The sequence below is a fragment of the Pseudogymnoascus destructans genome (genome assembly GCF_001641265.1).
Source record: "Pseudogymnoascus destructans isolate 20631-21 unplaced genomic scaffold scaffold_13, whole genome shotgun sequence".
NCBI lineage: Eukaryota > Fungi > Ascomycota > Leotiomycetes > Thelebolales > Thelebolaceae > Pseudogymnoascus > Pseudogymnoascus destructans.
In genome coordinates this window covers 186,533-211,653 of record NW_020167532.1, presented here as the reverse complement: position 1 = coordinate 211,653, position 25,121 = coordinate 186,533, and the positions used below count along the sequence as shown (strand labels likewise).

General features: G+C 48.4%; 12 protein-coding genes across 12 annotated transcripts; 6 read left to right on the top strand and 6 right to left on the bottom strand.

Annotated features, from left to right (window-relative positions):
- Positions 1-222: 222 nt before the first annotated feature.
- Positions 223-2,132, bottom strand: MSS51 (Protein mss51, mitochondrial). Its single transcript, XM_024468874.1, has 2 exons — positions 417-2,132; positions 223-366 (listed from the first exon to the last, which is right to left on the bottom strand). Exons 1-2 carry the CDS (start codon positions 1,955-1,957, stop codon positions 330-332), a joined length of 1,578 nt encoding a protein of 525 aa, XP_024323389.1. The 5' UTR covers positions 1,958-2,132; the 3' UTR covers positions 223-329.
- Positions 2,133-2,135: 3 nt separating this feature from the next.
- Positions 2,136-5,136, top strand: VC83_05251 (uncharacterized protein). The gene is made up of 3 exons (XM_024468873.1): positions 2,136-2,205; positions 2,259-3,028; positions 3,078-5,136. The coding sequence occupies exons 1-3, from the start codon at positions 2,173-2,175 to the stop codon at positions 3,217-3,219; spliced, it is 945 nt and encodes a 314-aa protein (XP_024323390.1). The 5' UTR covers positions 2,136-2,172; the 3' UTR covers positions 3,220-5,136.
- Positions 2,967-5,227, bottom strand: VC83_05250 (uncharacterized protein; the record flags this gene model as incomplete). The annotated part of the gene is made up of 3 exons (XM_024468872.1): positions 2,967-3,595; positions 3,645-5,116; positions 5,209-5,227. 3 exons carry the CDS (start codon positions 5,225-5,227, stop codon positions 3,482-3,484), a joined length of 1,605 nt encoding a protein of 534 aa, XP_024323391.1. The 3' UTR covers positions 2,967-3,481.
- Positions 5,228-5,386: 159 nt separating this feature from the next.
- VC83_05249 (uncharacterized protein) lies at positions 5,387-7,978 on the top strand (the record flags this gene model as incomplete). Its single annotated transcript, XM_024468871.1, has 1 exon — positions 5,387-7,978. One exon carries the CDS (start codon positions 5,387-5,389, stop codon positions 7,976-7,978), a length of 2,592 nt encoding a protein of 863 aa, XP_024323230.1.
- Positions 7,979-8,119: 141 nt separating this feature from the next.
- Positions 8,120-9,241, bottom strand: VC83_05248 (uncharacterized protein; the record flags this gene model as incomplete). The annotated part of the gene is made up of 3 exons (XM_024468870.1): positions 8,120-8,773; positions 8,824-9,129; positions 9,185-9,241. 3 exons carry the CDS (start codon positions 9,239-9,241, stop codon positions 8,120-8,122), a joined length of 1,017 nt encoding a protein of 338 aa, XP_024323229.1.
- Positions 9,242-9,470: 229 nt separating this feature from the next.
- VC83_05247 (uncharacterized protein) lies at positions 9,471-12,074 on the top strand. Its single transcript, XM_024468869.1, has 4 exons — positions 9,471-9,826; positions 9,883-10,947; positions 11,130-11,458; positions 11,510-12,074. The coding sequence occupies exons 1-4, from the start codon at positions 9,707-9,709 to the stop codon at positions 12,009-12,011; spliced, it is 2,016 nt and encodes a 671-aa protein (XP_024323228.1). The 5' UTR covers positions 9,471-9,706; the 3' UTR covers positions 12,012-12,074.
- A 222-nt stretch (positions 12,075-12,296) lies between these two features.
- VC83_05246 (uncharacterized protein) lies at positions 12,297-13,100 on the bottom strand (the record flags this gene model as incomplete). Its single annotated transcript, XM_024468868.1, has 1 exon — positions 12,297-13,100. The coding sequence occupies one exon, from the start codon at positions 13,098-13,100 to the stop codon at positions 12,297-12,299; it is 804 nt and encodes a 267-aa protein (XP_024323227.1).
- A 682-nt stretch (positions 13,101-13,782) lies between these two features.
- VC83_05245 (uncharacterized protein) lies at positions 13,783-15,255 on the top strand (the record flags this gene model as incomplete). Its single annotated transcript, XM_024468867.1, has 1 exon — positions 13,783-15,255. The coding sequence occupies one exon, from the start codon at positions 13,783-13,785 to the stop codon at positions 15,253-15,255; it is 1,473 nt and encodes a 490-aa protein (XP_024323226.1).
- A 198-nt stretch (positions 15,256-15,453) lies between these two features.
- On the bottom strand, positions 15,454-18,363 carry VC83_05244 (uncharacterized protein; the record flags this gene model as incomplete). Its single annotated transcript, XM_024468866.1, has 1 exon — positions 15,454-18,363. One exon carries the CDS (start codon positions 18,361-18,363, stop codon positions 15,454-15,456), a length of 2,910 nt encoding a protein of 969 aa, XP_024323225.1.
- Positions 18,364-18,704: 341 nt separating this feature from the next.
- VC83_05243 (uncharacterized protein) lies at positions 18,705-19,680 on the bottom strand. Its single transcript, XM_024468865.1, has 5 exons — positions 19,593-19,680; positions 19,370-19,481; positions 19,171-19,308; positions 18,956-19,115; positions 18,705-18,896 (listed from the first exon to the last, which is right to left on the bottom strand). Exons 1-5 carry the CDS (start codon positions 19,605-19,607, stop codon positions 18,812-18,814), a joined length of 510 nt encoding a protein of 169 aa, XP_024323224.1. The 5' UTR covers positions 19,608-19,680; the 3' UTR covers positions 18,705-18,811.
- Positions 19,681-19,989: 309 nt separating this feature from the next.
- VC83_05242 (uncharacterized protein) lies at positions 19,990-21,897 on the top strand. Its single transcript, XM_024468864.1, has 2 exons — positions 19,990-21,017; positions 21,074-21,897. Exons 1-2 carry the CDS (start codon positions 20,300-20,302, stop codon positions 21,502-21,504), a joined length of 1,149 nt encoding a protein of 382 aa, XP_024323223.1. The 5' UTR covers positions 19,990-20,299; the 3' UTR covers positions 21,505-21,897.
- A 531-nt stretch (positions 21,898-22,428) lies between these two features.
- VC83_05241 (uncharacterized protein) lies at positions 22,429-25,084 on the top strand. The gene is made up of 3 exons (XM_024468863.1): positions 22,429-22,996; positions 23,255-23,462; positions 23,523-25,084. The coding sequence occupies exons 1-3, from the start codon at positions 22,962-22,964 to the stop codon at positions 24,783-24,785; spliced, it is 1,506 nt and encodes a 501-aa protein (XP_024323222.1). The 5' UTR covers positions 22,429-22,961; the 3' UTR covers positions 24,786-25,084.
- Positions 25,085-25,121: the final 37 nt, after the last annotated feature.

Below are 25,121 nucleotides of genomic sequence, written 5' to 3'. Positions count from 1 at the left end.
GCATAAGAATAATTGCGCCGTGCAGCTACGCAATAAAGATCAAGGCATGAAGGAATTTTACATGGTTCATTTAGCTATCGCCCCCTGCGCGCGCCTCTTTACTGTTTGGTATGTGCTCATAAGCGCGCCAGCTTAAGCGCGCCTATATATGTACGTGCCAGATGGATAGGCTGTGGTACAGCAAGCTATAGAATGACGTAGAGTCTAAGCCTAATTTTTGTGTGGTGAAGATTGATTTTATTGAATATACAGGTAGGTATTGGTCTACAAATAGCCGTCATATAAATACACCTACTTTACACTATGCATACGGACTTATCCCCTTAAATTCATGCCGCTGGGACGTCCTTCTGTGTCGTCTCATATCTGGAAGAATTAGCATTAGGCTCATAAGTGTCCGGGATTGTAGTGCATACCTCTTGCCTCTGAAGCCCCAGATACCCCAGTTTCCACAGCTTATGTCTTGTGGATCAAGGTCATTGATGTCCCATCTTAAACTTCTGAAGCGATTCTCTCCTGGCGTCATCAATAAATCGACTTCGCCGCCCACAGTCTTATTGACCCATTCGATATCACGATCCATATCAAATTGGGTATATCCAGTGACAAAGATGGGCACCTTTGTCTCCAGCAACAAAGGGATGGTCTGTTCCCATTCGTGGGTGCTTGCGGGGTGTCCCAATCCTGGATGGAATAGCATGAAGCAATCAAAGTATGGATCGTACGGGTAGAATTGACCAGCCTCGTGTAGCGTGTGGTAGTACTCAACAAATGTGCTGATCTTCAAGGAGTTGGTAATGCGGTCTTCAACAATAGCTCCAAACGGATTGGTGGGAGTCCGGGGAGGCAAAGGAAATTCATTGTCTCTGTTGGCCATACTTTCAGGGCCGATGAAGACAAGATGGAAGGAGACTCTTGGGAACAAATGAGTCAGTTGAACCCAGACCTCTCTTGGAAGGGACGACTCGGCACGGGCACCCAGAATGAAGATTCTGACTGGAGGAGGAGCTGGACGCAACCCCTTAATATCCCCACCGCCTCCGGTACGAGCAGGATGTAAGGTATATCGGAGCGCACTCAAGCTCTTCATACCCTCATTGGTAAGGCGCCCATCCCTCTTCAGCGAGTAGGGGCTCAGTTCATGCAGAACGCTGCCGATTGTTGCTGGATACGTCAATAGCCTCGTTACCTGGCGTAAACTCCTCTCGTCATTGATTGCTGTGAACTCTCTAGAGTATAAAAATGTATCCCAGTTTGTCATATTCACCAGTGCTTCTTCAATCTGATCGCCTGGGTACTCAAATTCCGGGAAAAAGCGACCAGAACGGAGGTCATGGTCGTCTTCGTTGATCTCGCGGAGCGTGTCGCAAACCTCCAGATGCTTCTCATAGTCTTCTGCCCAGTGTTCCTCACAGCAAGCAACCGGTATACCACAATCTGGGCACTCGAAGTTGACGTGCGCAGGTGGTATAGTACCGGTAGACTTTTGGGCGCTCTGCGTGCTATTGGAATCTGGAACTGATCGCGTATGTTGATGCGCATGATTTGGACACCATGCATTTTGTTTCATAAAAGCAGCACGGCGGCGAATTTCTGGAGAAGGCGATTCGGAGAATGGATGAAAGAGGTTGTTTGGAAGTAACAATGGGCGGCCTTCGGTTTCTGGCGCGGGAGTGTATTCTAGGCCCGGTGGAGTCCGGCCCTGTACTGGCTCGCTCTTTGGTTTCTGTCCAGCAAAATCGGTTATCGGCTGTAATCTCTTTACCGATGCTTTCTTCGACGGGCGCTGGGCTGAAGGCCGCTGTGGTGTCGAGTTATTGTACAATCCGGTTGAAATGGATCTACGCCCTGCTCCGAGGGTACCAGTCCGCCATAGCTTCAAGCTCGCCGTTTGAAGTCGGGGAGAGTTTGTGAGCGCCCCCAGGCATCTCTGGCAAGTATATGAAGCTGTAGCCATTGTTGGCTAATTCGAATTATTCGTTGAGCGGGCTGGAGCTGAGCAAGCTTCGACCTGATACATCGATACTGTCTACTTAGCCCAATATTTTAATTTAAACGAGGCTCCGCCTTCCATGCTCCTGTATTGCGACTAGCTCACCGCCTTCCATATTCGATATATCATATATCCGGATGCCCCTCCCTCGTCCACTTCACAAACGAGAAAGCAACAAAATGTTGGAAGTAATTTATGTGACAAGGCATGGCGTAAGGAACTCTACTATTAGCTTTCCCTTCAACCACTGATAATATTGCCACAGTTCCGCTCGAATTGGGTCGTCGACGCCGAGACAGGCGTCTACTCAGCGTCCATTCCTTCACCAACCGGAATCGCCAGCGACCCTGCGCTGGCAGGATATGGGGTCAGCCAAGCACGCGAACTTGCAGATCATCTTGTCACCGTGGATCCTCCTATAGATGTCTTTTACTCTTCTCCGTTTTATCGTTGCATTCAAACCATATATCCGACCATCGAAAAGGCCGAGGCACTGAAACCTTCAGTGCCGAAACGCACCGTTCGCGGGGATACAGGGGTGGGGGAGTGGTATGGTACAGCAAGATTCGATCACCCTTCGCCAGCCACACCAGATGTATTAAACGGCCTATTTTCTCTGTATGATCTTCAACACAAGTCATCCATTGTTCCTAGTGTGAACGGAGAGACAATTGACGAGCTGCATGACCGGACAGCCTATGCTCTCCACAAAATTATTGAACAGAGTGACAAAGATGGAGTCAAAGCAATTCTAATCTGCAGCCATGCGGCGACGATTTTAGCAATTGGGCGAGCGCTGACAGGCAGAATGCCCGAGGATATTGCGGAGCAAGATTTCAAACCATTTACTTGCGGGTTGAGCAAGTTTGTGAGGAAGGCAGGGGAATCAGCGAGCGGAGAAGTCGATTTATGGGAAGGCCCAGGTGCAAAAATACCGAAAGTTTCTTGGAGAAACGGAAATGGCGTTTCAGGCGGATGGACATGCGAATTAAATGGAGACTGCTCATTCTTAAGTGGCGGCGAGGAGCGCGGGTGGTAAGTTTAAACCCTACCTCTCTGCACTGTAGTTCTAACGAGGTTTTAGGCGTTTTTCGGGAGACGAATCATTTATGACAACCTCCACAAATGGTGCTACAGTTGATGCTGGAACTGGACTAGGTGTGGTTGTTGAAGGAAATAAGAAATCAGATCGTCAGCCATCATCACCTGGAGGATCGAGGCTTTGAGACCAAGCATTTGAACCCCACCCCAAATCATGTAATGCTCTAACAAGCTCATGGTCAAGCAATACGATAACTATTTATTGTGTCCTAGAGTGCTAAGGGGTTGCCCGGTAAAAGTGCAGGACACAGGCACAATGACAGTAGAATGTTGTACAATGCCATTTATGAGGGCTTTTCTAGATAGAGCTACAGTTGTCCTTGATTCTAGTTTAAAATGAAGCAGCCTCCATATGTATATACTCTATATAGATATTATATATGCACTCTAAAAGCCAGCAGCCTCTGTTGCCTTTGGAAACGAAGGGGCGTCGAGGTTGCTCCTGCAATCTTGTTTCCAATCCTTTGGGGTGAACTTGTCGACAATGGCCTTGAATGTTGCCTTGTTTACTGGTTAGCAAGTCTCTCTATATAAGCTGGTTAGAACTCACCAAAGTGCAGAAGCTCTCATCTCCGTCCAAGTGGTTCCCAAGTAGTGCGCAGCCGGGAATATACATAGGCTTATCATTATACCTGATTCGGACGTAGTAGCCATCCAACTTCTCTTTCTCGGTATCATTAAGCTCTTCGATCCTCTTCCTGGAGATTCCGGTCGGTGCAATGTTCTGGTTCGCGGCTCCCTTCGAAAACCACCCAAACCAGCTTTGTTTTTCAGATTTTGGCAAGACTGACTGCACAGTGTTTGGCGCAAGTTGATCCTTTGAGGATACTTGGCGAACTGGCTGATCTTCTCGCTTGAATAGCTCGAGGGCAACGTGGCTTGTATAAGGAGGCCATTTCTCGCCATCAAACGCACCCAAGCTCGTAAGAATAGCTGCAAGAGTAGTATCGTGGCAACCGCTCAAGCCGAGTTTAATATCCTGTTCACCATCTGTTGCTTTGGTAATTGGGCCATTACTTGCCCCATCACTGTTGCCGTTCCTCTCAACATGACCAACCATTCGCTGACAGATGTCACCCATTAGCCCTCCGATTCCAAGAGCACGATACTCCTGGGACTCCTTGTATCCACTGAACCATTCTTCTACCCCTATTTTCTCTATAATTTCTCTTCCCTTGTCGTCGTAGAACTCGTTCGGTAAACGCGTCTCCGGGCCATGGGCAAGGGTTGAGTTTATGGTGTCCATGATTCCAGAGAGCCTCGGGCGTGAATCCACTGCTACACCTTTGCTTGGATCCGGCATCCACTTTCCAATCTTTTTCGTCAGGTATGCCATTTCGGTTGTATCGTTCCAACGATCGGCTGTGCGTTGCGCGAAGGCTCGCGAGAGCATGGCAAATCGTCTGCAGTTCCCATCGTTCGGAAAAAGGGTCTCATCTGACGGATTTCTCGTTATGATTGTTGGAGGAGGAAACGATGCGGAGCGTGTGTCTGATGGGTATAAACCCCAGAACGCTTCTTGCATAGATTCCAAGGCACGAGGTATCGGAGTAGCGCGGAGATATATCATGTCTCCATTGCTTATCGTGGAGGGCATGAAATTCAATTGGTCTACATACAGGTGTCGCAGGCGCTTTCCAAGAGCAAGAGTTGTTCTCCTCCCAGTGTCGGTCAGCTCTCCCAGGTTGCAAATGGCATCAACTTCCCCCTCTGGCCCCGAAGCTATGACGGGGTTGTCCTTAGGCCCAAATGTTTCGAGGCGTCGTTTCCATTCCAAGGTTCCCCATTGGGAGCTTTTGCTATTCAATGTTGCATTCAGCAACTGTTGCGCTACCGAGCAATACGGCCAGAAAGGCGCAAGGCCAGCGTTTTGGAAGCGAGCTGATACTGGGCTTCGTTCGCCATGGCGTAATAGGACCTGGACCTGTTGAAGCTTTAGAGAGCTTGGGTAGAGCTTTGCAAGCTCCTCGTCCGAGTAAGGTGCTCTGGGGCGTAGAGTTGTCATATCTTCATCCCGTATTTCTAGTTTGGAAGGTGTTGTTGGTTACAATTGCACATCTCCTAAACCTCGAGCCACGACGGTTACCGGCGGGTTGAGGCTAAGACCCACTTACGTTCGGCATTTCGAGGCATGCTGGTGGTAGCCTTACGACGGAAAACCCCGTTCCCAGACGTACCTTGGCTATTTCGAGGTACTCGAGTACTGAGCGCTGTACAAAAGTTTGAAGATCATCTGCACGGCGTCATCCTCTGAGCGACATCCAGAAGCACATTGTCCATTCGCCGGATGAGATGAACGGAAGCCATATTTGCACAACATGCCGCCGAAAAATATCCGCAAAGGCATTCCAGAAATATCCGTCAACCCAATGGATCTCTCGAGCAACTTTTATTTCTCTCAGTGCGCCCCAGGTTCCGAAACCCACGCCTTCGGAACGTCCTCCTCACAAAAATGAAGACTCAAACACCAGCAACAGGCCGAGGTGGTCTAACAATGTGCCAAATGTCGAGGCGTCTCGAGCTAAGGCGCATGGAGATTTATTAGAGGAGCTTTTCGTGGATGGGTTGAATAGAACATCTGGAAACGGGGCCACAGCAACACTCAGACCCAACACCGCCAGTTTGGAACTATACGAACAAGTTGAGAAGTTGATGGAAATGCTCAACAATCCAAGTACGCCAATCCCAGCTATGTGGGCTTTGTTCACACAGATTTGCCCCAAGGCTCGTCCGAAGGGGTCTCAAACTCCATATTCATTACACTTTGCCGCCAAATCCCTTCTTCGCAAGCTTCTGACAGCTCGACAACAATCTGACGTTGCATCGGGGATACCAGGCGTGAGCGAGATCGCCAAAACCTACGCATCTCTAGGCATACTTGAACCTAAAGTGTGGAAGCCGATGTTGGAAACATTCTTTACCAAAGAATCCGCCGAAAAGCTCCATGTTGATGGGGATAGAATCGCCGAAGACCTCCTCGAAACCTGGCGGATAATACTTTCCCTTGGCCATAACTCCAGCAAGGCATTTATTGATATCGAACCCAGAGCCAAGTGGAGTCCTCCAGCACTTAATCCTGCAAGAGTTAGAAGAGCTATGCTAGAGAGGGGAATAGAGCAGTGTTTTGCTTTATTACTACCAAAATCTCGTAATAAGCTCTTCCATGGCTTGCCCGCGAGTGCTATTATCACATGTGCTATGTTAACTGACAGTCGGCTGAGCCACCCCATCCGATCTGCGGCAAATCATCCTTTTATCAAAGCAATTGCAGAAGTGATAGCAATGGCACAAATCACGGCGGGTGAATTGGACCAATATGTTCGAACGCAAAACGTATCCCACAGTGTGGATCTCAACGATAGGTGGCCATCTATCATCGAGCAAGCCAGAAGCATTGCCAATACCCCTGCCCCTTCTATGGAAATACCCAGGGGCGGCACAGATAAGACGTTTCGACGACTCGTCACAAATAAAGAAACCCGCGTGTTTCGACTTCTACATCGTGCGTTGGCTGCAAGAGACCTTGATACTGCTGAGAAGCTGTGGTCAGAGGTTCAATCGTGGCCAGTGGAAAATAATGGGAATAAAGGGCATAACATCTTAACAACTGCGCTGAAGTCATCAGCACCATCTGCAGAATTATGTAACCAGTTCATTTCTACCTTCATGGCGCTTTACAAAGAGAGGGCTGTTGATGTGTGGAATTTTATGATCCAATCCGGTTTGCGTCCTACAGTTCTGACATGGCATGCAATGCTTGAAGGATGCAAAACCTCGAGAGACTCACAGTCGCTCTTGGCGATTTGGTCTAAATTGATCGACTCGGATACAGCTCCCGATGTAGAATGCTGGACTACCCTAATAAGTGGGCTTATGTACTGTGGAGATCTTGAGGGTGGCCTCCGTGCATTCGTCGAAATGCGCAAAGTTTGGGAAAAGGCGGCGAAGCGGCATGTTGCTCAAGCAGGGCAGTCTATCGATATCAAAAGCCTTGGCGATGTCAATGGAGTCGTCAAACCGACAATAGCTATCATCAACGCTACGATTGCGGGGTTGTTAAGGAAGAACAGAACTGATATTGCCAGCCAAGTCCTTGCAACAGGTGGAGAAATGGGGATCACGCCCGACAACATTACCTACAATACCATGCTACGATCGCTGGTACGGAATAAGGACGACCGAGCTATAACAAATTTGCTGGGGCAAATGCAGACCCAGGGAGTGCAAGGCGATGTAGCTACCTTTACAATCATCCTTGAGAACGCTCTTTCAGACGCCAAAAACCAGTCTCCTCAAGAGCTTATTGAAATTATAAATAACCTCTTTGCTCAAATGGACGCATCGGCAGTAAAGCCAAATCAGCAGACATATGCTGCAATCATCAACAGCGTACTCAGGCGTGCTTCCGACTTCGAATTTGTGGCTCCTGTCAATTTTGTTATGGCACATATGTCGAAGAAAGGCTTGCAGCCGTCTGCGCACATTCATACCATGCTTGTTGACTTTTATTTCAAGCAGAGCGAGCCCAAACTAGATTTGATTGGCCTGCTCCTAGACCAAATGATAAAGGGGAATGCAATGAGGGACCACATCTTCTGGGACCGGGTTATCGAAGGGTACTGCTATGTTGGCGATACCGTCCGTGCCCTGCAGTACCTTCGGCAGACACAAAAGGAAGGGTTTATGGCAGGGTACCAAGCGCTTGACATGCTGATCCACTCACTGGTTCGGAACAACGAGGTTGGCCTAGCCAAGGAGTTGGTCAAAAATACGAGGGTTCAACGTGGTGGACCGCCAGAACCTGATGCTCGCGGCGTCGATGGTCAGCATCAGTTTTGGAATAGTGCAGCTGAGATGGGGCTCATGGAAGAGTTGTCGGTTTAGGTGTAGTATATGTACAATATGTATTAGATATGAGAGAACATAATTCATGATACCATACCTCAGCGATGTTTTTACACATCTCAAACGCCAAATATCTTGTACTCTTTATCAAGTGAATGTCCAACGCCAGCAGAAAGTTTCTTAAACGTCTGTCATTTTCTTGTCTTTCCCTTCCGAGCTTCCCCCTCCTATCATCTCCACCATCTTCTCTAAGTCGTGCACCTCCCCTTTTGCAAGTTTCCTCCCTTCGGCTTGCCATTCTCCATCTCCCACCTCGCCATTCTTCCCTAGTTCCAATCCAACAACCTTTTCCAAGTGTCTCCTCGTCTGCGTCTCAATATACTCTACACGCTGCTTCCGCCAGCTCTTTTCCCCTTGCCCTTCCGCAATATTCGGGTCCGCCTTCTTTCTTTCCTCTAGGAGCCTTTCTTGTGGCTTCAGCTCCGCCAACAGGGATTTGAGCGCCGGTAGCTGAGAAAGGACGAAGGCAGCATTGGTGCTGAGCGGCGTATCTCCTGTGCCATCTGTGAGGTCGGCTTTGTTTTCTAAATGCGCAAACACCGGATATGTTGTATCATTTGTGCTTGGCTCAGATGATCCTGCCGCCTTCGAGATTTCAGGGGCAGACTTTGGAGGAAGCCCACGCAGTGATCGCAAGCAGTTGATGGTGGCTGTGTTCTTTGAAGACTCTGCAGTTAGCAGCCGATTGAGTCTTTGGGCTTCTTGTACTTTGGCTCGTTGAAGGCGGATTGTCTCGATAGTCGGCGCGTCAGCTGGGAGTTTAAAGTTCAAGCCCTGTTAAACCCATTAGCATTCACTCTCACTCTGCCTACATATTCACATACCTCGTAATGCGGCAGCCTTATCCAGTCTTCTAAATCGTCTGGAATGGCAACAATTGACCGTAAAGCAAACACTTCCATCTTATCGAAGTTCTTGTCGATAGTGGTGCCAAGTAAGGTCTCCAATTTGTGTGCGCCGGCCTCAATATCAAGTTTCACTTGCGCCTCTAGCTCTACCGACTTTGGATCTGACGGATCGATGTTGAGGCCTAGGGCTTCTGGGGGTGCGGCGGAGAGACCTTGCTCGACGGCATCTACGGCCTTCCATGCTAATTTATTGATGCTATCTATAATATCGTCGAGTAGACTCTATCGAGATTTGTTAGACAGCGCTTGGAGGGGTAAAATTTAAGATTCAACCCACCACTGGCGTGTGGCGCAAATGCTCCGTCAGGAGCGCCATTTTAGAATTGGTAGACATTCTGGAAGCTAAAGAGATTAACAAGCTTGAAGTGATAAATCCATATCTGAACAAAGGCTCGCTGTTCAATCTGAGCTACAGTATCACGTCGTTGATTTGTGTACGCGACCGACAGTCGCGATGTCAACTATCGATAAGGATGTCTGCCTGAGGCATATGTGCACCAGGGGTCCTCAGGGTAGTACTTTAGTACATGTCCACACAGGGCCGTGGGATTGTGAAATATAAAATTAATTTCCTGGTAGTATATGTGTTACGGTACTATCGTAATTATAATCGAACTCTATTTTATTTGGAAAGCCACAGTATTTCCAAAATGAATGCTGGCAAACGGATTAACGCTGGGGTGGGGCAGCAGCGACCACCCCGCTATATTTCCACTCGACCGTCGTCGTCATAAATTATCCGCGAGTACCTCCCAAGGTTGATCTTAGCCTCCCAACCTACAAATCAGCTATTGTTGAGATGTCGATATCGGGCTACAACATCAGAGATACTGTGAAGAAGGGCTTGCAGTCGAAAGGTGCAGATGGAAAGCCTAAAGAAGGTTGGCGAGGGGGGGTTTTCAAGGATCGTGATCAAATCGTTAGTATCTGAGTCGCAATTTCCAGTCATTAAGATTTAGATCCTAACTTCTATAGTCAGGTTTGATGGGAAGGGTCAAAGGCCAGACGACTCAGTCCAATACATCCGAATATGTAGCACGGCCACTTAGCTCATTGAAAGATCCCAACTCGTTTGGGCCGCCACCAAAGAAGAACAGTTACTCCCAGCAGTCAACCACAACAACCCCAATTGGATCCCAAAATGGGCCCTCTGCAGCATATGGTCAACAAATTGAACAAGAATCGGAAGAGCCGAAGGCCCCAGAGCCGTATCGTAGGGATACGACAGGGTTGTCCACTTCTCACCTCCCCCCGCCTCCAGTAAGGAGAGCAGATGGAGGGGCTACGGCGCCGAAAGCAAAACCATCCCTCCCGCCACGGTTACCTCCCAGGCAAAATGAAAATCCAAGCTATCATACACCGCCGCCCCCACCAGCTTACCATGAAGCTACGTCGGAACCACCGGCACATAGGGGAATATTAAATCAAGGTTCTCTCAGCAGGCTCGGCGCTGCAGGTGTGAGTGTCCCAGGGTTCGACATCGGACCAAAGACTACCAAACCAGCGGCCAAACCACCGCCTCCTATACCTTCTAGAAAGTCGACTCTGACAGACAAATCACCTTCGCATGATACTCAGGTGAACGCGCTGCAGTCTCGTTTTTCCCAGATGCGGAATTCCTCCCCCAAAGAGCCAGCCGCTCAGGGGACAACCTGGGCCGAAAAACAGTCCGCTTTAAAGACAGCATCCTCGTTAAGGGATAACCCATCATCAGTATCTTTCTCAGATGCCCGAAATGCTGCGTCAACATTCAATAATTTTAGAGAACGGCATGGCACGCAGGTAGCCTCTGGCCTGAAGTCTGCGAATGCATTGAACTCGAAATACGGTCTTGCCGACAAAGTCGCATCACACGATGGTCCAAGCAAGCAAGTCGAGCCAGAGTATGACGACGGCCCAATATTAATGGAAGATAAAACCGTGCCTCCAGCTAAGAAGGCGCCTCCGCCACCTCCGAAGAAGAAGCCTGGACTAGGTGCGCCTGTCGACAGCTCCGGAGGGCCTCCTCCAATACCACTTGCAAGCAAACCAAAGCCTTCAGTAAGTAAATATATGGATTAGTATAAAGAATTAGGCTATTAAATATTGTTTAATATTCCCAAAATTATATCAGTAATTCACTTTCCAATAAGGATGGTAATATTTAATCGACGTGGCCCTATTGTTCTCTTTTTCAAGTTACAACACCCCCGTTTTGCCATAGAAGCTAATATTTATAATAGGTTGTACCAAAAGCGACCCCCAAAATTGAAGATTTTGATCTAGATCTCGAGAAACAATGGTTCGCCAACCAGCCTATCGTATTTCCACCCGCTTCCATAGAGCAAGTTCCTGGATCTCGGGGTTACAGATATTCCTCTGGCTGGAGCTCTAACGGTGTGAGGAAAACATGCACTTTCAATGGCCTGGTAATATACAATACGCTGGCTTATACGAAGATCCACATAACTTGGGACGCCAGCAACCCGGGATTGACGGTCAAATCAGAACAGAAGCACTTCCCACCGCCGATTCTTCCATCCAAATCGCAGCTAGACAGCTACCAACAACAGTAAGTCAAAACGAAGCCAGACTTCCGGGACTCCCTGGCTAACTGATAAAGGTACTCTGAAAAACTTGCTCACTGGTGTGAACTGCAAATGGGAACCCAAGTCGGCAATGGCGAGTGCTGGACGCTGGCAAATAATGGCCTCATTGCCGTTGCGTCTGCTTTCACTGATCGTGGTGAAGAACCCTGTATGGCAAGTCAGGGGTACGTGCATGGTGCTCTGCTCTATGAAAAGATTGGACGTAAGCACCCTGATCCTCCTGGCGGGGTCCTAGCGGCTGGGGTTGCCAGGGGCGATATCCTTCAATTCTGGAAAGCGCGTCTCGAAGCGAAAAATGGAAGGAGTTGGAAGAGCGCAGGGGCACCAGATCATACTGCTGTGATTACAAGAGTGGAAAACAACGGCGTTTTGAAGACTCTTGAGCAGAATATGGGCGGCGTGAAAATTGTTAAAGAGGGAAGTTATGACGTGGATGAGTTGGTGGAAGGTGAAGTGAGAATCTTCAGGGCCGCTGGTGTTAACTGGGTAGGCCCGTTGGAAGCAACATGGCCCTGAAACAATGCGAGTTTTAAGCGTTCAATTATTAGCTTTTATGTATCAATAAACCCTTTGACCTGGCCTTTGGAATACTTATATCCGTTTTATTGGTAACGGCGGCCCTTTCACGCTCTGCGAACTTGCCAAATGCACGTGGGTCACAGAGGTTCATATTAACCACGGAGAAGATGGGATAAAATAGTGATATTATTGATGCTAAAAGAACGTTAACAAAGCCGTAGGATATATTTTGTCACATACTTACCTAGTTACTACGAGCCTGGGATAATATACGGTGGCTGCTCACATTCCGGGGAGTATTGCGGTAGCGTCAATATCCGCATCGGCCTCGTCCAGGTTTGCTGTGATAGAGCTCATAATAATATTGTACGTCTGCCTACAGGCCGGGCAAGTTTTCGGGTTGCTTCGCGCCAGCCACTCATATATGCAAATTAGGTGATATATGTGCCCGCAAGGAAGGGAGCGAATCGAATTATTGTTTATACTCGCAAGGCAAATGCTGCAGTTGTCCTCATGGATATCGGGGTATGTCCTGGCATTGACGTAAGTGAAGAGCTCAGAATGCTCATGTAGAGCACCTACCTCAAAAGTCCTGTCAGATATCGGAACACCGTTTATATCGGCCCGTAATCGCTCGTTGGCAGTATTACTGTCGTGTCTGATTAGCATTTCCATTAAAATGTCCAAGGGGGCATCGGTGTGGTTCACCTCATATGGAGTAAGCCTGGTTTGGCCCTCTCGCTGCACTCGCATCATGGTCATAAAGGCGTGACGACGCTGTAGTAGCTCCATCATAGGGATAGGGAGGTCTAGCTGTCCATCAGCGGGCATGTCCGACCTTTCCTCGGAAGTCCTGGGGATATTTGGATGCTGTCGACACCACGTGCATGCTAGGTCCCACATGTAGGAGTAGTATGGCAACATATAATCGCAGGCGTCATTGCAGGCGGCATGCGGATGTTTGTGAGTGCCTTCAGCCCAGATTTTCTGTTTATCCCTGCAATGCTTGCGGGTTGAGGTGTGGCCGCAGTTGTGGAAGAAGGTGATGAATACGAAGCATTGAACTTGCTCGCCGACGTTCTCCATTTTGGCTGTCTGTTTGTGATGATGTTGTCGAGAGTGTGGTATGTGGACGCTGTGCCTTGAATTGGTCTTAGATAGTTACTGGCATGCGAAAGTGATGTCTTCGGGGTGTCTAGCTAAAAAAAGGTTGAGTGAGGTGTAATGATGCCTCCTTAAATACGCTCAGCCGTATGGCTTCCTGCCATATACGAAACATATGATCAAAGGCATTTCAAATGCAGTCACTATTCATTCTCAGGTTTATACAATAACAATAGATGCATTAACAACAAAGGCGTTTCGAATACCATGACTTTGTTTCACACAGAACATACCTTATGTTTGACAAGGCCATTGTTAAAGGCACGTCTCATTCTCTTTGCTACATCGTGAGGATAAAAAACAGTGATGCCTGCACAGACCCGGCTGCTTAGACAGTGGCCATATCTTCAAACTTCTAGAAGATAATAATTCTGAATCGTTCAAAGGATCTCTTAGATAGAATGCTTCAACTTCAAACAGTATGCCATTCTCCCGCTGAACATATATAGGCTGCAATCCGCTGTCATGACCATTAGTATCTCCAGAAATCTTGTGCTTCAGCATCGCAGCATAACAGCAAAACCTACAATATCCCTGGAGGATATCAAGTCAACCGACAAAAAATTATTGAAGAAAATTCCGCAGCTGCCGCCAGGGATTAAACATGCCTCCATATTCACTCCACTGGGTTGAGGACTTGTCCCATAACGATATCCTGACCCTCACAAAGCTTCTCAGGTTGCCAGAGCGGTCACAAATTGACGAATACTGGCTTGTAGGGCAAGAGAAGAAGATTGGGTACTTACCAGCACACTTGAAAAGGACAAAAGCTCTTTTACCACGCTTGGTCGAGAAGTTTACCAGCCCCAGTACGAAAGCAATTCTCTGCCCAAGCCACAGATGCCTCGATTCACAGCTCATCCGCCGATTATTTCTTACCATAGTCGACGAGTGCTCAACCCGAGTTCGCCGTTTCACGGATTCTCCTCCAGCAGACAGAGATATAAGGGCGTGGTGGACTCGAGTTAAGACGATCAACTCGCTTTGGACTCAACCAATCTTATATCGCTACCTTTTCAACGCAAATCCAGGCGATCCGGAGTTTGAGTATACCCACAGCGAGTGCGAGGCTTGTATTCTTGGCACAATAGGGGGAAACATGACGATGCTCGCTGATCTACGTATCTGTGCCATCACTCGCAGGACAAACCACGGACCGATCCCTCGCATTATCAGATTCATCGATGGCTGGCTGTATTGGACAGGAATTGCTGAGACTATCAAAGCCGAATCCGATCCGTTATATTTGAAGGTTAGGAACGCACGCCGTGGAAGGCCGATAACTCAAAGTTACGACTCGAACGCACTACCAGAAACTATCAACGACAGGACAGATGACAGGACAGACGATAAAAGAGATGACAGGAGAGATGAGCGAATACCTGAATCGACCGATGCAGACATCATCGATTTCTACCTCAACCGACTATCACGAATGTCCCGCACTCACAAGAAATCTGGGCAGCCGAACAACGATAGCACTCACAGCCTCCACCCAGCCTTTCGTGACAACATTGTTTTTGACGCCTCGACTGGAATATACGGCCAACGCCAGGAGGACGACATTCCCCCAGTTCCGAGGATACCCAGCATAATACCGGAACCAAAGCGGCAGCCCCCTATGGCCAGCAGCAGCTATAGCCGTGCTGATTCTGGCGTGGGCTATTCGAACAATACATCCAAAAAGACAGAATGGCGCCACGACGACTATGCCGAACAGCGTTCGGAAGCATATCGCAAACTGGTAGGTGCTCCTGAGAGCTCCAAGGTTGACGACAAGAAAACCTATCCACTTACTAACACGGACTACAGGTCACCCGAGACAGCGAAGTCACCCGACAGAGCGAAGTCACCCGAGACAGCGAAGTCACCCAAGACAGCAAAGAGATGGAGTGGCTCCAGCAGTGTCCGTGGACCTGATGCAATAGCTTGTCACCGTGCCAAAACATATCAAAAACTAGAAGGTAAGCCCGCAGGATCTGTTATATCCAGTACCCTTTCGAGCCCGAAAATGACTTGGGAAGAATTTAATGCAGCGGTTCACCTGACCAGCCAGAATAGGTTAAATGGAAAGTAGATTGATTTTCGAAGCCTAGCAAGATTAAACATCACATATTTTTTTCTAGAATGATAGTTCCAAATGGTGGGTATTTATTTTGAAGTAGATGCTGAGTTGTGATGAGTATTCCGTCTATAACTGATGTCCCAAAGTCCTCCACTCTAAGCTCGTTCTTGAGTTGATATATAGTAAGCCACAAACACCAGAAGCGGCGATTTATTCATCTCCCGCTTCATTCTCGTAAAGCTTTAGCAAAGCTGGTCTGAACTCTGCTACCTTTGCAAAGTCTCCAACTTTGCACCTCATGTAGTCAAAGGCCACAATAGCGATTTGGTCACTTGAATTGTCCATTACTGGAATCTTCTGGTACCTTTGACTGAAATGTGTTAAGAGGATCCTTCTCGCCTCCATCTTCTTTGCAACCCATAGTGCATCCGCTGTCGTGGAATGCTTTTTCGCCACTGCGTCGCCCTCGAGTTCGTTGTCGAACGTAGCCTCATGGATGAGAACAGTGGCACCTTTTCCGATCCGTGCGAATTCAGCCGAGGGTCTGCAATCCCCCGAATATGCCACTGAGAAGCCATTAGGGAACTTCAAAACAACTGCGAGAGCCTGGTGGCAATGCGTCACTTGGCAAGCCACAATGGAGCTTAAACCGTAAGCGTTGACCTCTTCGCTGTTGAAGTTGTTGGTCCAAGTATTTTCATGACTCAACCTCAGGGACTTGACACGCGAATAGCCGAAGTCTTCAACATGAGAATACTCTGACAGCCATCCAAGCATACCGTCTTCAGATGAAACAATAATACCGTTGGACTTTGTTTCCTCGTGTCGGCTAGTTTCTTCATGCCATGCCCGCAGTACTGACACTGTGCCAAGGTGGTGGTCAGCATGGAGATGACTGATCCAGATAACCTTCAAATCTCTGAGAATCTGGGGCATTTCGTCGCCAAACACACGCTTCAGCTGACCCAATGTGTTTTCTCCACAATCAAACAAGTAGTTCCCTACTCCAGGAACGCGTAATAGTGTCGCAGAGACATTTCGATATTTAGACGGCACAGAAGATCCGGTTCCAAGGGTTATAAGCTCTGCGTCTTTGCATGGTATATCCTCTTGAACTTTGGCGAGCTTGGCCAAATACTCTGGATCAATTATTCTCTTCCGCGCGGCCTGGGAAAGTTCGAGGACTTCCTTATCTAGCCAATCGGGTGCCCCTGGATTCGTTGAGCTTTGGAGCTCCACTAGGACTTTAGCTGCATCAAAAGGCTTCGGCAGAACTTTAGCTTCTTTGGCTTCGCGTGGTGATTCAAGTTGTAGAACATCTTTGACGTGTGCTTTGATCCAATCAACGGACTTCGATGCGTCGCTGGGAAGACTATTGTTATATGCCGGAATGGGAAATCGCTCAGAATCGACGATATGCAGCTTTAGCTGTGCTACAGTTGCCGACTGGAAAGCAATATTATCAGGACAGCAGTCCACTGAGGATATTATATGCTTCACGTGGCTATATTTGGCTCTAAAAGTGGCCAGCCTCTCATCTGCATGGACATCTTCGCCGAGGATCCAGTAAATAGCCTTGACGCCTCCCATAACTTTCTCTGAAGACCACTCCTTTCGGTTGAGTAACCCTTCAATATAATCTGCGGATGGCAGCTCAACGACCGCAAACGCACCCCCCACTCTTTCTGGCGACATGACCATATCTGGTGTTACCGTCGTGCCAGATTCTGTCACGACACTTTTTCCCATTGTCAAATCGCGAAAGGAGCTACCGGGTTTGACTCCTAGTTCTTTCGCGGCTGCAGGATCGAACTTCCCACGCTGGGGATAGTTTTTGATGATGTAAGATCGAGAGATTGTTGACCGACTTGTTGGAGGCAAACTTTCGATACGAGCTCCTGGCCAAGGATTCCGAACCAAAACATCAATGTCTGGCACAAACTGATCGCTACTCGGTAATGGCCCCTTGTATTCTTCGATCTTTCCTGCTTCGTTTCTTACAAATATAGCGGCAGGCATTTTTACCTCCGAGAGTTTCCGAGATACCAGCGCATCCAGTTTCCAGGTTGAGTCAAACATGTGGCCAACGACCCCCTTTCGTATTTGATTATAGCGATCTTCCCTCTGCTCTGCTGTTTCTTCCAGCTTGCCGTCAAATGACACAACATCCTCCTTGCTATATTCAGAGGCGTGATCCTGAGAGATCTCTTCGTGGCTCCTCTTCCTCGTATGGTGAGAGAGTGACTGATCTGATACTATATCCATAGCCCAGACTTGTATGTTGTTATCGGACCAGGAAGGTGCGGAGACGTCAGCAGCGGAAGCAAAGTCTTGTGACTCAATAATATCCAGCGGCATTCCTTTTCTGAAGATAAATCGTCGAGCGGTCGCCAACAAATGATTCAAATTCTCGGCTGCATAAAGTTTTACTCTCTTTGGTCCTTCATCGTCTGTATCTCCTGCTCTGCGCTTCTTTCCTTTGCCAGGATTCTCCTTCAGAGCAGTAGCCCTGGTGATCAGGACATCAGCTACAGTTAGAATCATTCCGAGAAGTCCTCCATTGTTTTGCCAACTTGTTTTCCCTGTGAGTAATATATCCTCCAATTTTGCCAGGCCGATCTTCTGCTGTATGCACGCCCTCTGCGTCCCCTCGCTGACATTCCCAATGATATAACGCTTATTATCAAAATGCAAGAGTAGTGTCGTACCAGGAGTGTCCGCCGTGGGAGTCGTGATAACCTGCACGTAGCTGCACATGATTTCGGACTTGTTTAGTCGGCTGGATACTGGAAATTGGTTCGGATGCTGCGGCCTCTTTGTGAGATCTGATGAAATCTTCTTTAGGGGGGCATCAAGGACAAGCCAGTGACTGGTTTTGGCCTTCACAATGTTTGGACCCTTGATAAGCTGATGGGAAGAAATATCTCTCTGAGGGCTCCTGAAATCTATTTGTCGGACGGGTGTTGAGCTCCAAACTCTCTTCTTGTGCGATGTGGTTATCTGTAGAGCTTTCTTGTAGCCTGGATGCGCCGTTGGTATCGAGATTGTCCGCTGTGAAGGCCGGACTTCATTCCGCAGATTTCCTAGTAATGGCTGTGACACAGAAAAAAACCGACTCATGAATGCCCATCTCACTTCACAGCTCTTTCATTGGCGTCGTGTTGCTCGGTTTTGACTGTCCTTAATTTGGACCTTCAGTAAGTTGGGACAATATTTCGAGGTAAGGCTGGTTGATTAGTCAGTACATTTTTCGCAAGGCTGAAAGAACTCGTAGCCGTTAAACACATGAAGGGCATGGTTTTGGTGCAACTTGGAATCCGAAAAATGTGCTTACACCAATACCATATAAATCGTAAGATCGATGTGTTTGATATATTCATGAGGTATAATGTTTGCATTTGGGATTGAGACATAATTAACCTCGCTCGGTGTAGGCATATACGTTTAATACCAAAATCATAAAGAGGGGGCATTTTCATTGTATTGGAGAATATCAGGCTACCATATGGCGCATCATCTCCAACTTGTTGGGCTGTGATGCACAATAACCATTCATTAAATATACGATCTAGACCTTCTCGCCGACAAGGCCGTGCTTCCAGACAGTGATGTAGGGGGTGACACCATCCTCGCGGTAGTTCATGAGGGCAACCCTACGATATAAGTCAGCAATCTCTTCAATCCCTTGGCATGGAATATATATATGGCTTACATTCCATCAGGGTCCATGGACTCGCCGACGTAGAAATCGTAGTCCTTGAAGTTTCCGACGATCTTCTTGGCATATGTTGCGGCGCCCTTCTCGAAAGCAGTGATTTCTTCCTCAGGCGCGTTCTTCTCCTTTAGCTTCGCCTTGACGGTCTTCATGTAACCTAACACTGTCAGTAACCAGCACATATCACAGGACCTGAAATGCAAAGAGCATACCCTTAAGATGGCTAAGGTAGGTCTTCTTGTCAAACTGGGTGGACTGAAGACGGAAGGAGTTGACAACATTGTTGACTTGGACAGCTCCATCCTCAAGACCCTCTTCGGCCTCCTCGGCAGAAGCGTTGGCACCGGTGTCTGTTTATTGTGTCAGTTGGAGAGCCGTAATTCATGCATCGAACGTTTAGGTTGTACATACTGACTTCGACGGCACCCTCGGTGATCATCGCACAGTCGACCTCGTAAACAACGCCATCAACCTCCTTGGGCTCAAAACTATCCGAGATCATCTCGTCGCCCGAGATAATATCCTATAGGAGAGGCATTAGCGGGTCTGACTTGCAACCAGTTCGGTAGATAATGAAACCGCGGTCAAACTTTGCCCCTCGCCTGGCTATTTTGTCTCATGGAAGCCTACGAACCTTGAAAATAATCATTTTGGCGGTGACGTCTTAAAGTCGAAAGGTTGCGATAAGAAAGACGGAAGAATTGAGAAGTCCAGATTATGAAACCAACAATGGAGGGGGAGAAGAAAACTCGTGGTGGCCTTGAATCCTCAGTGTTGGTGGGGTCGATTGAAACTAGAACAAAACAAGTTAGTACATTTAAGGCTAAAAATTCTGTCAGCTTTCGGCGGTAAGAGAGAGTTCAGCCACGGGTGGCGTGGTGGTGATACATTGATACATACATGTATACGGTACGGTACATGTACCACATGTACTCGAGTACCGACCTACCAGCCACACACAATATTCAATCCCGTTCGTTAGTTAAGTCACATGATTTATAACTTTTAAGTGGGACATTTGGGGGCAAACTCATACTTCAAGGGAGACATAAACTCCGTTACTCTACCCAGAGAACAGAGCGACGATTGTCACTTTCTACTTTCTTTAGCAGTAGAAACACGTGTGAATATCACTGCAGACGTAAGGAGACTTATGTCCATCGGTGCCCATCGAGCCAACGCGGCACTTCCGGATGCGCAGATCTAACCGAGATTATTCGACGTTGGCGCCATAAACGGTTGAGAAGGAGAGAGGCAACATCCTCCAGACTGTCAGCAACACAACCTCCTACGTTTGACCGACTTGTCGCCCGTCGTGTGAACCACGATAACTGCCTGACAATGACGAGCGCCATGGCAAACATGTCGTCCATGTCGACCAAGTCCAACAATTCCTACTTGTCCGACCTTCCGCCGCTGCCGTCATACACTCTCTCCCCCGTCGAGCCGCTTATTCCATACATTTCTGACTTCTACCTCTCCCTCCTGGCGCCATTCGCAGCTTACTGGGTCCTTTCGATATTCTTCCACTACATCGATGCGATGGACATATGGCCTCAGTATAGGCTCCATACGCCGGTGGAGATGTTGAAGCGCAACCGTGTATCCCGGTACGAAGTTGCCCGAGACGTTATTATTCAGCAGACCATACAAACAGCCGTTGGGGCGATACTGGGCCTGACGGAGCCCGAGGAGATGGCAGGAAAGGAGGAATACGATATTGCCATGTGGGCGAGGCGTATACGAATTGCCCAAAGGGCGCTGCCACAGCTGTTGGGAGCCCTCGGACTTAATGCAGCGGCCATATCAAAGAATGTTGCCAGCTCCTACCCGCTGCTCGCAGGCGCAATATCAGGCGGAAACTACCCTTGGCTGACCACTGGCATCGACGTTGTCAGTGGTGCTCCGGTACCGGCGTTTGCGAGATGGGAGATCCTGGCTTCGAAGACAATCTACTGGGCACTTGTCCCAGCAGTGCAGTTCTTCATTGCCATTGCCATTGTGGATACATGGCAGTACTTTTTGCACCGCGCCATGCACATGAACAAGTGGCTTTACAGTACGCCTTATTCCTTTTGCCCTTCAAATGGAGCCTCATTTGCTGACATCTCATAGCTACATTCCATGCTCGTCACCACCGCCTGTATGTCCCCTATGCATATGGTGCACTCTACAACCACCCATTCGAGGGTTTCCTGCTGGATACTCTAGGCGCCAGTATCGCCTACAAACTTTCATTTATGACCCCGCGACAAGGGATGTGCTTCTTTGTTGGGTCAACACTCAAAACCGTCGATGACCACTGTGGATATGCCCTACCCTGGGACCCTCTCCAGCACATCACAAGCAACAACGCTGGATACCACGACATCCACCACCAGAGCTGGGGTATCAAGACAAACTTCAGCCAGCCATTCTTTACGTTCTGGGATCGAATACTAGGCACAGTCTGGCACGGAGGAGACGTTAAGTCTCGTTACGAGAGGTCTGCGAAGGCCGCCGAAGTGCTTGTCAACGCCGACAAGGTACCGCCGAAGCGAGAATAATAATACTTACACTATATTCTTTTGTAGCCTATTGATGTATCAATTTTCTTTTAGGCATGGCGCACGGGATGGTTGGGATGCGGCCTTGGATTGCTGGAGGTTTGGCGCCATATGGGCACCACTCTACTGGACGCTGTATGAATATGGATGATCTTGACTGCAGGACAGGAAGGTTCTAGTTGCAGGTTGGTTTAAGAGCCCTTACTAATTTTAATTACGATGCTTCTTCAGAACATGATTGTTTGGAATACATTGCAGGAATATTCCTCCACTTCTTCATAGGAAATACAAAGCACATTGTTGGAGTCTACATGAAGCCCCCCTGAGCCGGACCTGCAGCTGCGGCTGAAGCGTGATGAAAGATGCTGACATGCTACTTACTCTACTTGAAGTCGTGAATTATAGAGCTCTCATTGTCTAGATGTTCTCAGCCTTACCTTGATCTACGATAGAGAGATAAGATAGAGAGGGAGATGAAAGATGGGACTTGGCAGTACAGGGTCTTGTATTTCCCCTCGATGATGTTCTTGTTCAATCATTCTTGTTTAATCAGGTCAGTTTTGTGTTTAGCTCCTACTGGATCCTGCTTTTTGCATGCGTTGTCGCCAAGCGCCAATCATTATTTCCCGTCTCATTTCAAATTCAGCTAATATCGTGCCAATCAACTAACCACCACCACGACGCTTGCAGGAACTAGCTACTCTCTAGTTTCGCTCACGCTCTCCATCGTCCAAGTCCCATTGGAAGCCTCCCATCCCTCCCCCAATAGATTGGAATATTACAGGTCCACCACCATCGTCACCAAAAATTCACCGTTGGGACATTCTTCCTGGTTGAGCTGAAGTAAAACGCCATAGGTTTGGTTAGCCCAAATGTTATAACTGTGCCCACCTTCCCGGCGCCTACTGAATGAACAATGCGACACACACTACTCCGTATTAAACCCAACATTCCCCTACTCTCCCTCCCCCCCCAGCCCACATATATTCTCCTCGAATATATTCCTTGTCAAGTCCCTCTTAAAACTCTTAAAACAATCAATCTAAGCGCCGTGCATCAGGTATCGTCAATCACCCCCGCTACCCGCCATACATTTCATGCCGAGTGAGTCGGGGTTACAGCAACCCATCCGGCACCAACCCAAAAAGTTCCCATACAAGGATATCTCTAAATCACACAACTGCATCGTCTCAAAAGACGACCTCGCGGCTGCTGGTAAGCAGGTCGTGTTCATACTCCACGGTGACCGAACATCTCAGATAGAGACTGAAGAATATATCCAAGTAGATTGGATGGGTTTGGAACTTATTCGGCTTTCGAACACGATGGCGCACCATTGATGAATAAATATCTACGAGTCCCTAGGCCTTGCGAAGAACCCAGTGTTTGATCGCATCGAAGATAATTAGAGTTTGGGGCTGGCCCTTTTTTACCACCGTCCTTTCACTTCGCCCACAATGGATCCAACCACGACTCTCATGGCTTTCATGCTGTAAGTTGTTGCCCATTATGAGCTTTTTGCAACCAACACCTGTGGTTTATTCCCACCCATCGATCGGCGTCGTTCATGGGTAGTTGCATGAAAGTGGGACTTCCTGAACCCTCATGACGATTCACCAAGCACGAGTTATGAGACGTGTTCTGGAACCTGTATCACCTTGACATGCAGGGCATTTCTCCACTTGTTATTTGCTTTTTGAGTCATGGTTACACAATAATCTTCTGCGGATATCAGCTAATATGCTTATAGCCAGACATCTTCCCATGCACGATCGGTGCAACTCATTGGATCGTGGGACAACTTTTCCAAACGGTATCCGATGGAGAAGGATGCCAGGCGTGGACATAGGGAATGGAGAGGCTGCTATTCATTCAAAGACATTATCTGCGACGGCGACTTTGCGAACTCTGCAAAACGTAGTGGCGGGCTGAAGATGGGGCATACATACTATTACTATGTAAGAGCCCCATGGATAATCAGGCCTTTGTGTTATCAACTTTGCTGACTTGACCAACAGTACGAAATAGATGATGGTATTGAGATTCATGATCCCACTCGCCCATTTACCACCGCATGTCAGTATCTGCCTGGTCAGCCTGTCAACTTTCTATGGGTTCCAGTTGAAGAGAGTCCATTGAGAGAACGGAGCGCATCAGTAGGCGCAACAGGGACGGATATCAAAACCATGAACCCCGCAGACAAGCATCTGACCCCGCGAGCGCCACCTCCAACACCGAAGTCGCTTCCACGATTAAACACTTCTCCTGGTGTGGTTGCTAGGAACAGAGGTGCAAGGTCGACGTCTCCTGTCCCTCGATCACCCTGGTCTGCCCGAGTTCTCTTCGGCCTTAAATCTCCTATTTCTGCCGCGCCGAATAATGATCGCCGGCTCTCACCCTCACGGAGTTACGAGGGCGATGCTCACATCAGCTATCCAACGTTAGTGAGCAGCTCAGACAAACGAGCCACTGCCTTGTCTGGGAAGACAGGCCCCGGAGAGACATCATCACCACCCACCCGGAATCCAGCACCGAGAGATGCAGCCTCACCAAACCTCCCTATCCACTCGGATAAGAACTCACTTTCGTCTCTCTTCATATCCATCCCCCACGACAGCTTCGAAGAGGAATTCGAAGACAACGACAACTTCGCCAGCACCTCCCACCAACCCATCGACGACGAAAAGTCCTCCATCACCTCCCTCTCCCCGCCGCCTCCAAAACACCTCACCCTCGCCCCCACAGAATCAAAATCCCTCCCACAGCTCCCCGAAGACGCCTCCTCCTCAATGGTTCCCTCGCCTCTCCACGTCCTCCCGCAACCCCTCTCCTTCAACGAGAGAATGAATCCCAAATCCCACTTCTCCATCGACAGCATCACCACAAGCTTCGCCTCGCTCGCCGGGAGCCAGTTTGATAGTTCGAGTCCCTCGGCTTATGATTCGACTGACGAATATGTGGTTACGGATGATGGGTTCGATTTTGGCTTTTCGACGCCGAAACCTCCTGTCGTCGTTTTAGGGGCGGAAAGGGATGCGCAGGCGGGGAGTTTCTATGGGTATAGTCTTCCGCTTGGACCGGCTGATGATGGGATGGATAAACATAATCGCTCGGATAGCTTGGCTACTATTACACTTGAGCAAGGCGGTGCGAGGTCTTCGTTTGGGTCGCCGGTGTTCCAGAGTAATTCCCCGTCATCACCGGATACGAGGACTGCTACAGCGCTTGATGAGCTTCTTGATGAACTGGGGTATCTTGGGGATTTTATCTCTGGGGCTTAACAGAACCTCCAGCTCCGAAGGTACTGTCTGACACTGGATGTTCTGCAATATTTTTGGACTTGCGGGCCCATTGTACCGATCTTGTAATTCGGTAGATATGGCTCTACCTTGATGTATATATTTTGCTTTGAATACGGAGCCGCGCAAGGAACTGTCTATATTCGATAGACCGGGGTGGGGGAGTCAAAGGGCAAACTGCAGCGCTATAAGGCGAACTGTATACGGTATAATGATACCAGGAGATGTACATAGACACAAATTAACTCTTATAAGGCTTCCACACACAAATTATAACAAACAATTGATCACCTCGGCTGGTTAACAAAGTGAAGTTTT

What these genes read in the sequence shown, in the direction of transcription:
- MSS51 (XM_024468874.1), bottom strand. Translation starts at nt 1,957, where the DNA reads ATGGCTACAGCTTCATATACTTGCCAGAGATGCCTGGGGGCGCTCACA. An exon ending in TGGGGCTTCAGAGGCAAGAG is followed by an intron (nt 367 to 416) that starts GTATGCACTACA and finishes TAATTCTTCCAG; the next exon opens with ATATGAGACGACACAGAAGG.
- VC83_05251 (XM_024468873.1), top strand. Translation starts at nt 2,173, where the DNA reads ATGTTGGAAGTAATTTATGTGACAAGGCATGGC. An exon ending in TTTATGTGACAAGGCATGGC is followed by an intron (nt 2,206 to 2,258) that starts GTAAGGAACTCT and finishes ATATTGCCACAG; the next exon opens with TTCCGCTCGAATTGGGTCGT. An exon ending in GGCGGCGAGGAGCGCGGGTG is followed by an intron (nt 3,029 to 3,077) that starts GTAAGTTTAAAC and finishes ACGAGGTTTTAG; the next exon opens with GCGTTTTTCGGGAGACGAAT.
- VC83_05247 (XM_024468869.1), top strand. Translation starts at nt 9,707, where the DNA reads ATGTCGATATCGGGCTACAACATCAGAGATACTGTGAAGAAGGGCTTG. An exon ending in TCAAGGATCGTGATCAAATC is followed by an intron (nt 9,827 to 9,882) that starts GTTAGTATCTGA and finishes TAACTTCTATAG; the next exon opens with TCAGGTTTGATGGGAAGGGT. An exon ending in CTAGACAGCTACCAACAACA is followed by an intron (nt 11,459 to 11,509) that starts GTAAGTCAAAAC and finishes TAACTGATAAAG; the next exon opens with GTACTCTGAAAAACTTGCTC.
- VC83_05243 (XM_024468865.1), bottom strand. An exon ending in CGAGGGTGCCGTCGAAGTCA is followed by an intron (nt 19,309 to 19,369) that starts GTATGTACAACC and finishes CACAATAAACAG; the next exon opens with ACACCGGTGCCAACGCTTCT. An exon ending in CTACCTTAGCCATCTTAAGG is followed by an intron (nt 19,116 to 19,170) that starts GTATGCTCTTTG and finishes TGACAGTGTTAG; the next exon opens with GTTACATGAAGACCGTCAAG.
- VC83_05242 (XM_024468864.1), top strand. Translation starts at nt 20,300, where the DNA reads ATGACGAGCGCCATGGCAAACATGTCGTCCATGTCGACCAAGTCCAAC. An exon ending in CATGAACAAGTGGCTTTACA is followed by an intron (nt 21,018 to 21,073) that starts GTACGCCTTATT and finishes GACATCTCATAG; the next exon opens with CTACATTCCATGCTCGTCAC.
- VC83_05241 (XM_024468863.1), top strand. Translation starts at nt 22,962, where the DNA reads ATGGATCCAACCACGACTCTCATGGCTTTCATGCT. An exon ending in ACTCTCATGGCTTTCATGCT is followed by an intron (nt 22,997 to 23,254) that starts GTAAGTTGTTGC and finishes ATATGCTTATAG; the next exon opens with CCAGACATCTTCCCATGCAC. An exon ending in GGCATACATACTATTACTAT is followed by an intron (nt 23,463 to 23,522) that starts GTAAGAGCCCCA and finishes CTTGACCAACAG; the next exon opens with TACGAAATAGATGATGGTAT.